Source organism: Triticum aestivum, chromosome 3B (assembly GCF_018294505.1).
Source record: "Triticum aestivum cultivar Chinese Spring chromosome 3B, IWGSC CS RefSeq v2.1, whole genome shotgun sequence".
In the NCBI taxonomy this organism is placed as follows: domain Eukaryota; kingdom Viridiplantae; phylum Streptophyta; class Magnoliopsida; order Poales; family Poaceae; genus Triticum; species Triticum aestivum.
The window spans coordinates 557816575-557829542 of record NC_057801.1 but is presented as its reverse complement, the minus strand read 5'-3'; the positions used below and the strand labels follow the sequence as shown (position 1 = coordinate 557829542).

General features: G+C 44.0%; 1 protein-coding gene across 16 annotated transcripts; it reads left to right on the top strand.

The window, feature by feature from the left end:
• Positions 1–2948: 2948 nt before the first annotated feature.
• LOC123070890 (protein MAIN-LIKE 1) lies at positions 2949–8512 on the top strand. 16 transcript variants are annotated; one of them, XM_044494287.1, is made up of 11 exons: positions 2949–3350; positions 3711–3768; positions 4546–4675; positions 4857–4954; positions 5874–5955; positions 6048–6653; positions 6733–6999; positions 7075–7277; positions 7360–7666; positions 7740–7835; positions 7922–8512. In XM_044494287.1, exons 5-7 carry the CDS (start codon positions 5875–5877, stop codon positions 6991–6993), a joined length of 948 nt encoding a protein of 315 aa, XP_044350222.1. In that variant the 5' UTR covers positions 2949–3350; positions 3711–3768; positions 4546–4675; positions 4857–4954; position 5874; the 3' UTR covers positions 6994–6999; positions 7075–7277; positions 7360–7666; positions 7740–7835; positions 7922–8512. The 16 variants fall into 16 exon arrangements, with proteins under 16 accessions (XP_044350222.1, XP_044350215.1, XP_044350219.1 ...); XM_044494280.1 differs by having other exon boundaries at positions 3711–3801; positions 4854–4954; XM_044494284.1 differs by having other exon boundaries at positions 3711–3849.
• The last annotated feature ends 4456 nt before the right edge of the window (positions 8513–12968 follow it).

The window sequence follows — 12968 nt, the reverse complement described above, 5'->3', positions numbered from 1 at the left end:
AAAAAAAAATCAAAATTTTTTAAAAAAATTGCTGGTTAGAAAAACATGATTTTCATGAATTTAAGAAAAACACGAACTTGAAGATAGTTTTTGAATTAGAAAAAAGTTTGCGCAAATAATAAATGAGAAAGAAAAAATAAAAAAGAAAAAGAAAACCAAAAGAAAAGGAAAAGAAAAAAAACAGTGGGAATGCTTTCAAAAGCTTCCCAAAACCGGCCTAGGAAGCATTACAAAACTGGGTAAAAAATTACCTCTTATGCGCTTGGTGGCCCGGCCAATTCAGAATTATAGGAAGGGAGGGGGTGCGCTCGTTTGCACAATAATCCTTGTCGGGAGCAACTAACCAAGGGCTACACCTTGTGGGAGCCCCGTAAGGTTCATTTTGAGTGAGCTCAGAACGCGCTAGGTAGCGCCCTCTGAGCCGCCACCACGTGTCCCGTGTTCGGTGCTCCCTTAGGATTTTATTGTTTTATTTTTCTGTAAGTGTTTCGTGTTTTAGATGGTTTTTTTCCTGCTTTTTGGTTACTGCCCGTATTCCCTAGTTTATCGAGGAAAATTTTCAAAAATAAAAGTGCGTAAAAAATTTGTATTTTTCTCTTCCATGAGAGGCACAGATTTGCCTCTTGTGGAGGCGCAGATTTGCTTCCACGAGAGGCACATCGAAAAAAAACACATTTTTTGCTTCCTCTAGAAACGTATATTTGCTTCTCCCGGAGGCACAAGTTTCTTCTGTGGAAGTCACGGTTGTGCCTTTCGGAAAAGAAAAATGTATTTTTTTTTGCTTCCGCGAGGCACAATTTGCTTCTCCTAGAGGCACATGTTTGCTTTTTGCCAGAGGCACAACTGTGCCTACTAAAAAGGGGGGAAATTGTTTTTATTTTCATTTTCGAGAGGCACAAGTTTGCTCCCGCGAGAGACATAGATGTTCCTCTTCAAAAGAAAAAAACATGTTTTTTTTCTTCCAGGAGAGGCACAGTTTTGCTTCTGATGAAGGCACAATTTTGCTTGTGGGAGAGCCACAACTGTGCCTCTTGAAAAGTGAAAAATGTGGGACAAAATGTGCTTCCGGTAAATTCTTTTGAATAAATGAATCTACGAAAGAGTGAAAATTTCCAGGTTACGACAAGTGGTGTGCATGTATCACTTGTCGCGACTTGGAAAGACGGGAGTGACCTTTCCATGTGAATTTGTTTTCAAATTTCTAAATACTTTTCAAATCATGAATATTTATGGAAATATGGGAACATTTACAAATTAATAACATGTTTTTAAATCTGAGAATAGGTTACAAATCCGTCAATATTTTGGGAGCATTTTTTTACATTTGCAAACATTTTTTTCAATTTGTGATCAGTTTTTTTGAATCATCAGGCCTTTCTTGAAATTGATGAATAATTTTTTGAAATTTCTGACATCTTATATTTCGAGATTTTTTATATTTTGAGTATAATTTTTCGAAATTTACAAGTATTTTCTATATTCATGAAAATCGATTTTTTTTAAATTCATGAAGATTTTTAGTTCACAGATATTTTTTTTAAAATTTAGACAAAAAATGAAGAAAAATATGAACATTTTTTATAATATGTTTTTTTTTCAAATTCGTGATATCCTGGGATTACAGAATGATAAAAGGAAAAGAGAGACAAAAAAAAGAAAGGAAAAAAAGCAGGGGCACCAGGCGCCCAGCACATGGGCTGGCCCAAATCATGCGCTGGAGGGAGACGATTGCGTGTTTGTGCGTTGTCTTCGGCGCAGGTCGTTGAATAGGACGACTCATAAGCAACACTCCCTTCATTCCAATAAATAAGGAGCGCACATTTTTTTAAATCTAACTTTAATCGTAAATTAGATTATATGTATTTGTTTATAAAAATTATACCATCGAAAACTCATTTTCAGTACGCATATAGAGGGAAGGAAAGTCGGGTTAGTGCAGTTTACCTGACTTTTCTTTCGTAGGTCAGAGAAGCCACCTCCACCTCCATTCATCGCCCCACACCAGCTACTCCCCCTGCCCCTGCCTGACCGCAGTTCGCCGCTGCGTGCCAAGCTGCTCCCAGCCCCAACTACTCCCCTGCCCTTGCCTGCATGACCACCGGCTGGCTGCTGGCTGCTGGCTGCTTGTTAAATTTCTTGCTTTATAATATATTCACTAGATCATGACAGCGTACGTTGCTGCGCTCATCTATTTTACCATAGAATGGTTGTTATTCATACAAATATATAGGCATATATTTTGTAATTGATTGTTGTTAAAGTTATCATACATGATTTGTCACCAACCTATGCAGCTTATTATAGCAATTTGAATGAAAACAATGTAACCAATGTTCTGGCCTTCATAGTATCTGATTTTGTAAAAAGCGAGAAAAGGCAACAATGTTTTGGCCTTCATAGTATTTGATTTTGTAAAGAGCGAGAAAAGGCAACAATGTTCTGGCCTTCATAGATAACACAAGCTGGGGCACAAATGAGTGAAATGACTAATTACTTGGTGTGTATCACATATGGGTATTAAGGACATTATAACCGCACCTAAACCGAGCTCTCACAGCGATTTGCATTTTCAGCCGTCGATTTTCCCGATCTGGGACTTTCTCGCCGTCCGATTTCGTGCGTGTGGCTATCTGTTCCACGATCGGTGTTAACTGGCCGGCTGTCCTGTGGGCTGCTGCTCCACGGGCCGAAATAGAGGCCTGTGGTGCATTGGGCTTTCGCGAGCCGCCAACCCATTGAAAGGAGGCCCGCTGCTGGGCTTGGGGCCTACTCGCGACCCCGTGAGGTCCATCCCACTCGCGACCTGGAAATCGAACACATTTATCGTCGCGGCAAGGGCGCCCCCTCATGCTGTCCACGTCATCACAAGTACTACGACAAAAAAACACGTTGGTGATAAGCTGCGCTGAAGACGCGCCCGCTAGACCTGTGCATGTCATCACCTGACACTGTGCGTCCACATAACACCTCCCTCGGGCTGCTTTTCCTTCCTTGCTAAGCATACCCTGCCTCTTCCTCGGCACGCGACCTCCGCCGCCTCCGGATCGCTCTCCCGCATCCCTGTGCCGCCGCCTCCGCCACTCCCCCTTCATCTCTCCTAGCCAAGTTCCAGCCCTCCTCCTTGACCGCCTCTCTACTCATCTGAAGAAGTAGCACGGGCGAGCCGCTACGCTTGAGCCGCCACAAGATCGTCGGGTGGAGGATCCGGTGCCGACGAGCCACTCGCGCCGGTGTCCGAGGTCACGGAGCCCCTGGAACTGCCGGCGCCATACAGAGATGGGTCAGTGGGGATGATGGTGTTGGGGTCTTGAGGGGAAAGGCGCCGCCGACGAGGACGGCGGCATGGCAAGGTAAACACCTCTCCCTTTCTCCACAGTGCCGTTTACAGATTTTCTCAAGCGAATGCGCATCTATGTGTCCATGTTGTTACTTGCATCTAGCTGTATGTCAATTTTTACACGTCCTTGTGCTACTTTGCAAAGAAAAATCTGAGATTTTGGGTCATTGGGGATTGATTAACATGTTCAGTGTTCAGACTTCAGGCACCAGCTCCTAAAATGTGCTTACAGTTTTTCACTTCTCTACATCCCTACTAATCGCAAGATGGGTCAGCTAGGTGTTCCCTCGAGTGAATTCTTAATTAAATCAGTAAAGCTGGGGTAGTTCCCTTACAAAGCGCTAATTCCTAATGTGTCTTCTTGTTGTTTCAGGTGTTGGGATGATGAGCTAACTGACAATGCGACGAGATCTTATAAGTGGTTCTTAGAGGTCTACCTGCTGGAAGTGATCAATTTCGTCTGGGTTTGATTTCCGCTTTATCTTTGTGATTGCTTTTCTGAAAATGCATGAGTAAGCCATGCATCCGTTGCTTTATACTAAGCTTTCTCCACTGTTAACCTAAAAGATTAGAGTTCATACCTAACTTGTGAGGGCTAGATGTTTAATTAGACTGTAGAACTCAGTATTATTCTGTGGAAGTTCCAACTTTGAACTACTTATATCATCGTTTCTATATTTGATTTGTTTTCTTATGAAAACACAGTTGTGATATTTGCAGTCCAGAAACAATGCATTCAGTTCAAGTATTCTTAGACAGTAATGCACAGAACAGTTATGCAACAAGCCTTTCTCTATAAAGTTTGAATTATATACTACATTGCAGGTTGCAAAGGGGGTCAGATTTTATATCTTTTTGCTAATATAGACCGGCTTCCATATTTTGCATGGTTTATCCTATAATTTATGAATCAGTATTTTCCATAAAGCTCCCCTTTGGACTGTGGTTTTGTTCTGCTTTAGCTGTGTTGCATTAGTTGCCCAACAATTTTTTTTAAGATTTGTCATATGTTTTTATTCTAATATTTTTTAAGTTGTCGATGGTCATACTTCATGTGCTTTGATGAGGAATTCATTTAGCAAATGATCTTTCATGTTGAAGTTGATATTCTCTGCAACTTGAAAGTATATGTGCATATGAATTATTTGATGTCACGATATGATCCTTTAGGTCCTCATCTGACTAATTTGCATACCCTCCTCCTTTAGGTGAATTGGAAGACGTTTTGACATATGTTAAAATGGTGTATCCTGTGCTAGCTGACTGGTCAATCTTTTCATTTGCTGGGAGCTGAAAGTTGTATTTCCAAAGTAACAGAGGATGAACCATGGTTCTCAGGTATGATACAAAGCATTCCATGTTGTGTTTAATAATACCATATGCTCATTCACATAAGATATGATTGATTATTAAAGAATAAACAGGTTAAATAGTGTTTGCTTGGACTGTAAATTTTCTCTCTTATCATTCATGAATTTTAGCTATTGTTTCTTATTCATCCATCTTTTCTTCCCAGTAGGTAATATCAGAATCGTCGAGTCTTGCCGATCACATGAGATCACTTATCTTATTTTGGTGCACGGTCAGCCTGAAGGTTTGATTGTCATCTACCATTAGGTACAACTGCATACTTTGGGTTACTCAATGTGGTAAATGCCCCTGTCTGTTTTATTCATGATGAGCAAAGGGGACGAAATCACTGTTTTGACCTTGTCCACGTTTATCTTCACAAACTGAACCCGACGTGAAAGTATTTCACGATTTGACCCTTTTAGAAACGTCAGGGTCCGCGGCGTTTCCAGCCAACATTGAAACGCCGACCAAGCTAGCGTTTCTGGCCAACACCGAAACGCCGTGGTAGCCAGCGTTTCTTCCGTGGCCCACAGTCAGTCCGAACCCGCTGTTTTCACTGACGTGGCACATAAGAAACGCCAATGGCCCTGGCGTTTCTGCCATGTATTTAGTAATGCGCGCGGGGCCGCTGGGGCCTGACCCAGCCCATATCTCGGACCGCTCGGGCAGTTCGTCCCTGCCCCGACAAACTGGCGGCCGCCCCTCCCTCTTCTTCACCAACTCTCCCCCAGATCTCCTATTTTGATCATCAAACGAGTAGATCTAAGCACCCCCGAGTTACTTGAGGTATTCTCTTCCCAATCCTCCATTTATTTTCAGTCAAGATTGGCTATTGTAGATGCATTTTTTGAAACATGGTGGAACCCTAAGATGAGTTATTAGTGATTTGTTTGATGAATATTTTGGAGATATACTCATTGTGTTGAAGTATTTTTAGTTAATTTGTTTAGTATTGGATTTAGAGAGAGACCATTTTTTTGGATTAGGTTGAACCTATTATTTGTTAATAATTAGTTGTGATAGATTGTTTAGGATAAAATAGGTTGAAAAGAATTGGTGTTGGTAATGTGGTTCGTGATTTATATCTTTGGGATAATTTGTAGTAGTTTCACGCAATTTTGTATATGATGTGGTCATAATTTTAAGCATATATCATAACAAATCCATTCACCTTATTTTGTAGGATGTTTGAGCCGGATAAATATCCTGGCCTTGATGATTATTACGAGGAGAAGCATCGTGTTGTGCTTGTGGAAAGAGGGGAGGTAATTATGTATCTATATTGTCGATTCTCATGTTGTGATTATATTGTGAGTAGTTTAGAGAAGTATATAAATTGTGCGTGTGATTTTTGTAGGTTCCTCCAGTACTTCGGTTGAGAGGCCACAACCCACGTGAGTCACTGATGTATGACCGTCGCTACGAGCCTTATTTTAGAAGAATGGATCTTCTCCAGTTTGTGCTCAACTTTAAAGGCACACCACCATGGCTGAACTCGACGGCCATTACCGCCCTTACGGACCGTTGGAGGCCGGAGACGCACTATTTTCACCTTGCTCTTGGTGAGATGACCGTCACTCTGGAGGATATTGCGATGATCTCCGGTCTTCCGATCGAAGGCAGGGCTCTTACCGGGAAGGTGAAGTCCGAGGGGTGGCGACAAAGGGATGCAGGTTTGGTTGGTGTTGAACCTCCCCAGTGGATTCATGAAACAAAGAAGGATCCTAGGCCATCTGGTGTTTTGTTCTGGTGGCTACAAAAACATTTTTACGAGTGCCCAGAGAATGTCAGTCCGGCTGTTGTGGAGAGGTACGCAAGGGCTTACTTATGGAATCTTATGACCCAAGTGGTGTTTCCTGACGGCACGGGAGACACAACCTCCTGGATGTTCTTGGACCCTCTTCGTAACTGGGATGTTAAGTGGAGTTGGGGGTCGGCGGCACTGGCCTTCTTGTACCGTCAGGTAATGCTAATTTGATGAATTTTCATTATATGAATGATTTTTTTGCATGTGATTTTTTAATGTGTATACAAATGTGCAGTTGGACGGAGCATGTATGAGGAGTAAGCCGAAATCTTGTCTTGGTGGTTTTGTTTGGGCCCTACAGATTTGGATGTGGGAGCGTATCCCTATGGGCCATAACTTGACCATTGCTCCGGAAGAACCTTGGGAGTGGCCTTTCGACGGGGATGAGGAGCGGTATCCCACTATCGCATACACGTGGGCTAATGTCCAAGTGTCTAGTATCGCAGCCATGGGGCGGTACAAGGCATACATAAGCAAGCTTGACATGCTTACTTAAAACCACGTAATTATCAAATGCCTTGCTATCAATTCAGTTTTTTTGTTGTTGTGCATGGGCTAGTGACACGTTGTGATGTAGGTTAATTGGAGGCCGTACATGGTACTTAGGCAGTTCCCTTTGAGCAATATGTGCTTTCGTGACCAACATCTTTGGCGTGTGCGTTGCCCCATGATATGCTTTTATGCGGTGGAGTGGCATCTTCCACATCGTGTTTCGAAGCAATTTGGAGTACAACAACGCACCCCGCCGGAGTATGTTGAGACAAGTGTGGTGCTACATATGTGAGAGTTTTTGTACCATATGTTGATCAATGTGTAACCAATGAAAAATGAAATTGATACCCATACATCTCATGCTTTGTAGGACGAGCCGGCAACACAACAAGAATGTCATTAATTGGGAGGATCACCATCTTATGTGGGTGGACATGTGGAATGCTCAGAGGAATGCCCGAGTTGAAGATGATCACACACCTGACAACGACGAGGGGGCATATTTAAGGCGTTTGGAGTGGCTTCGCAAAGAGTACAGAGTTATCCTTAAGGGTGCTTGGACTCGTGCCAATTGTTTGGAAGTAATGCCAAGTGAGGCTGCTGATGGTGCATTCAACAACTCTATTAGGGAGACCATTGGAGCGCACCTAGATTATGGCCCTCTGCATGACCGAGTGGTATGCCTTTTTGTCTCTTTTTTGAACATGTGTCATTTCTTCATGAGTGGTGTATCACTTAAGTTTTATTCAGGGCACAGAGCTATGGAGATGTATCAATGATAGTAATGTGGTGCTTGGCCGCCCACCTGGTAGAGAAACGGACGGTCTCGTTAGGAGTACTCTACAGGTTAGAGGCCTTTTAATATGAACATTTATTTTATATCATGTGAACTATTTTTGCATATTTACATGTCAATGCCTTTGCCTCTGCAGAAGGTTGTGAATCGTTGCTGAACACTAGCCGCTTTACTCTCTTGCCATGGAGGTTCATCAATGGATGTGCGTGCACGTGCTCAGTATAGAATGGATGTTCTTTCTTCCGCTCGTCCATTTTCGAGCCAAGCATGTCCCCGTGCTTCTTCCGCTCGTCCTTCTTCCAGCCGAGCACGGATTGATGAACATGAAGATGAAGAGGAGGAGACAGACTCTGATGCGGATCCGGACTATGTGGAGCTTGGGGCTTCGCAGATGGAAGATGCTCCACAGCCAACTCAACCTTCTCAGCCTTCTCAAGAAGCACGCCGAGTTAGCTCAAGGAACATCCGACGTCCTGGATGGCAGAACACTCTAGAGGGCTACGTCAACAGGGGGAAGCTGCGAAAAGAGGCAGGAAGTGAAGTGATGACTAATGCGAGCTTGTTAGTTCTATATCTGGTGAACTAGAAATGTAGTTACCTTTTCAGATGGAGCGAACTCGTTAGTTCTATATCTGATGGACTTGTTATTTCTATGTCACCAAGACTTGTTAATTATTATGTAAGCTGGATCATGTTAAGTTCGTTGCTCTAATGTCTCATTGATATATTGTTGCTGTACTTGGGCATTTATATTGTGAAAACTGTTGGATCATTAACTAATAATCTGTTGCTGTACTTGGTATGGTTTGGTGTGATATGCACAGAATGTCAGAAACGCCATAGATGTTGGCGTTTAGATGTGGCCTGGAAATGCCAGCAGTACCTGGCGTTTCTGCTGTGAACGGCAACGTTTCCTATACGTGTCCCAGGCAGCTTCTGTCTTAAAGGAACGCCAAGCCACGTGAAGCATTTCTGTGTAGAGCGGAAACGCCAGGACCTTTGGCGTTGCAAGCGTACAGCACAACGTTTCATGGAGGAACCCCAGGCAGCTTCTGTCTTAAAGGAACGCCAAGCCAAATGCAGCGTTTCTATGTAGGTCTGCAACGCCAGGGCCATTGGCGTTGCCAAAGTGCAGTAAAACGCCAACTGGTTTGGCGTTTCCGTCAGAACAGGAAGTCAAAAACAAACTCCAAAGCAATTTGATGGTACACATAGTTCATCACATAAAGTAATACACATAGAGGAGTCTAGAGCAATTGTGACATCACATAGTTCACCACATAAAAGAGTACACATAGAGGAGTCTAGCGCAATTGTGACATCACATAGTTCACCACATAAAGAGTACACATAGAGGAGTCCGAAGCAATTTAGAGTACACATAGCTCACCACATAAAGGAGTCTAGGCAACAACAAGGTTCAAGATGAAATGCACACGAAGGTCCAAAGCATGGCACAGTTCACATCATAGCTCTATTGTGTAGAGCAAGGCCCCTTTCCCTTCTTCTTCTTCCTCTCTTCTTCTTCCTCCTCCTCCCTTTTCCTTATGAGATGAGCCTCCTTAACCACCCTCTTCATGAATATCTTGTTCTTCCTCTCCTCTTTTTCAGCTGCGAATGCCCAAAGCTTCATGGTTCTTTCTTCAAAATCCCTTTGACGCTTCTTTTGTGCCTCCTCACATTTCCTCACCAACGCTTTCTGCCTAGCGCGACACTCATATGACGCTCTCAACAATTCTTGATTCTCAGCTTCAAGCTCCTCTTCCTTCTTCTTCTTTAGTGCGGCTTCATCCTCCTCTCTCAGCTTCTTCCCAGCCTTCTCCCACCACCCCGCCATCTCACCTTCGCCATCTCAAGCCCCTTCATTGTTGCCTTGTTGGGTTGAGAAGCCGCCATATCTATGAAAAATTACAAGACATCAGTTAGTAAGGACAAAAACAACATGAAAATAATATTGGGAAACATGAAAATAATTATGAAGTGTAGCCACCTACGGAAATGGTCCAGCGAGGTATCCAAACATTCCTCTAGCATTACCACGGCCTCTACCCATGAAACCTCCTCTACCACCACCAGAACCTCTACCCCTACCACGAGCACCATCACCGGTAACTCGTCCTCGACCATGACCACCCCTGGAACCTCGGCCACCACCAGAACCTCTACCCATACCACGAGCACCATCACCGGTAACTCGTCCTCGACCACCACCAAGGCCACCACCGGAACCTCGGCCACCGCCAAGGCCATCACCGGAACCTCGACCACCACCAAGGCCACCACCGGAACCTCGGCCATCGCCAAGGCCATCACCGAAACCTCGACCACCACCAAGGCCACCACCGGAACCTCGGCCACCGCCAAGGCCATCATCGGAACCTCGGCCACCGCCGAGGCCATCACCGGAACCTCGGCCACCACTTGAAGAAGCATTGTGCCCTTTTGAAGTTTTGTTTGTTTTGCAAGTCCTTTTGTTGTGTGTCGTTTCATTGCACCCACCGCATTGGTTCCTATCACGTGGCTCCATGAAATGTCCACTACCAAACTCTCTGGTGCTCATGAGGTCATCCATATCATTCCTGTATCGCTTTGTTCTCCTTCTACCCTTGGGTTGTACCATCATCTCCGGATCGGGCCTAATGTTAGGACCGTGATACTCTGGCCACTGCGATGCATACAGAAAAGGGTGAAATCTAGATGCCCATGTTAACTTATGAGTTTGCAAGTTGAATTCATGCAACCTTACAACTACTCCATCGGAGATATCCACATTCCTGATGCGGGCCGCCGACATCATGTGTGAGCATGGCCAGTGGTACTTACTAGGCCGCTCACAAGTGCAATGTCTTGTCCTAAGAGCCACCTTAAATGAGCAACCACCATATGATTGTCCATCTCTTGTTGTCCCACCTGGCTCATCCACTTGGTATTTCATTTCTACATTATCGAAACAAGTGACTTGCTGGATGGCTGACTTGTCTCTCTGAAACTCCAGCCACTCGGCAACCTTCTTCGGATAAATTTCATTGGGAGGCTTCTCACTATCAGCAATCAACTTGTCGATTTCCTCGGAGTGCTTCAAAAAATACTCATTTAGCTTGTAAAAGGTATATTCCGCTATTGCCGTCACCGGCAACTGACGGGCACCCTTCAAGACAAAGTTGAAGCACTCAACAAGATTGCTTGTCATGTCACCATATCTCATGCCTCCTTCGTCACATGCCCGTGACCACTTGTGTCTCTCATCAATATTCCTTTCTAAGAAATCTTTCCCACCTTTGTTTGCCTTCTCATAGATTTTGTTCAAGCGTGTCGTGAATGACTTAACGGAGAAGGCTACACATGCGGAGTTAAGATCCTTGCAAAGATCCTTGTTTTTGCAAGCTCTGTAAAAGTTTGCAACGAAGTGCCTCATACACCATCGGTGGTGAAGCCTCGCATGCCCTGGAATATGAATATCCACAGCCTTCAATATGCCTTGGTGCCGATCGGATATGATGCATACCTCCCTATTCGAAGGAATGACCGTGCTCCTAACAAGTCTCATGAACCATTCCCAGTTGTCTTGGTTCTCCACGGAGACCAAAGAAAATGCCACAGGAAACACCTGATCGTTAGCGTCATGTGCCATTGCTATCATGAGTGTGCCCTTGTATTTCCCTGTCAAGAATGTTCCATCTATAGACAGAACCGGTCGACAATGCTCAAAAGCTGCAATGCATGGGCCAAACGTCCAAAAGGCACGACGGAACACTCCTTCAATGTCTTGGACATAGTGGTACATTCCTGGGTTTTTATAAGACATCGCTCCCAGCAACCTGGGTAACATGTTGTAAGCCTCTTCCCATCCACCGTACAACATTCTGAGAGCGACCTGCTTGGCCTTCCATGTCTTCCCATACTTGAACTTATATCCGAACTTATCTTCAATCCAACTCATCAACAACTTCACTTTAATGGTTGGATCCTCAGCTATATGTTTCTGGTATTTATAACCAATGAATTCCGAGGTTAGTTAACGATGTGTTACCCGTGCTTCTACGGCCGGCGGTGTGCATTGGTGAGTGGCTTTGCAACTAGTTATCTTCCACCAACCATCTTTCGTGAGTCTTCCATTGACTTTCCATTTGCATCTTTCTACCTCACATTTCATGGTGTATCGCTTGTTGCAGTCCGAGTGAACAACTATGAAAGGCCTGTGGTGTTTGACAGCATACTCACACAACCACATCCTGAACTCTAGCATGTGCTCGCACATCAAACCTTTCCTCAAGTACGACATCGAAATCGCGTCAGGTGTACTACTTGGGAACTGTCTAGCATCAATTGTCTTGCTCATGCCACCGTCAACTATAGCCTTATCTGCAAGGCTAACATCACAAAACAAGGGAACTTTGTGATCCCTACCGGTGAATTTTGTGTACCACTCTGCTTCTTTCTCAGTCAAGCCATCTTCGTCCAACTCATTCACCGGGCCTTCATCATCCGAGTCATCCACACAAGCACGCTGATAGATAATGTCAAGATCCATGTCCTGATGCCTTACTTCGGCCTCTACGTCACCAACAATGTTGTGATGCCTCTCATACTCTTCGTCGGAGTCATCACCATCATCTTTCATCGGTGCACTACCTCCGAACTCATATAGGGGATACTCATTGGCTTCAGCTTCAACTTTATGCTCAACAATAGGCGGCACGCTACTAACCGGGCTCACATCATCTACTAAGGTTCGGTTCAAGTCAACATTAAAGAGAGGAGCCATCACCACCTTACTTGCAAATACTTCTAGTGACTTGACTGCCGAGGATGCAACAACCTCCTTATATGCAACCCAATGCAAATTGGACTTGATAGGCATTGTCTTCATTCGACACTTGTGTGCCGACCCAACATCATATCTTCCTACTAATTCAACTTGGTCACTTGCATCCACCCACTTTAATCTTATCCATGTTTCTTCCACAACCTCTTCATAACTAGGTGTCTCAAGAAATATCAATACTTCCTCATACTTGTCAACAATATCCACATTCATGAATGCCTCTTTGTCAACATAATGAATATTCACAATCTTGTCCATCTAAAAAATGGGAACATAAGTATAAAAATGTATAATGCTAAATATACCACATTGCTAACAAAACCACTAACCCTAACCCTAAATCTTAACATTAGGCATA

Coding starts and splice junctions, on each gene's coding strand:
- LOC123070890 (XM_044494276.1), top strand. Junction 5,956..6,047: donor TGCTTGTGGAAAGAGGGGAG/GTAATTATGTAT, acceptor TGATTTTTGTAG/GTTCCTCCAGTACTTCGGTT. Junction 6,654..6,732: donor TGGCCTTCTTGTACCGTCAG/GTAATGCTAATT, acceptor ACAAATGTGCAG/TTGGACGGAGCATGTATGAG.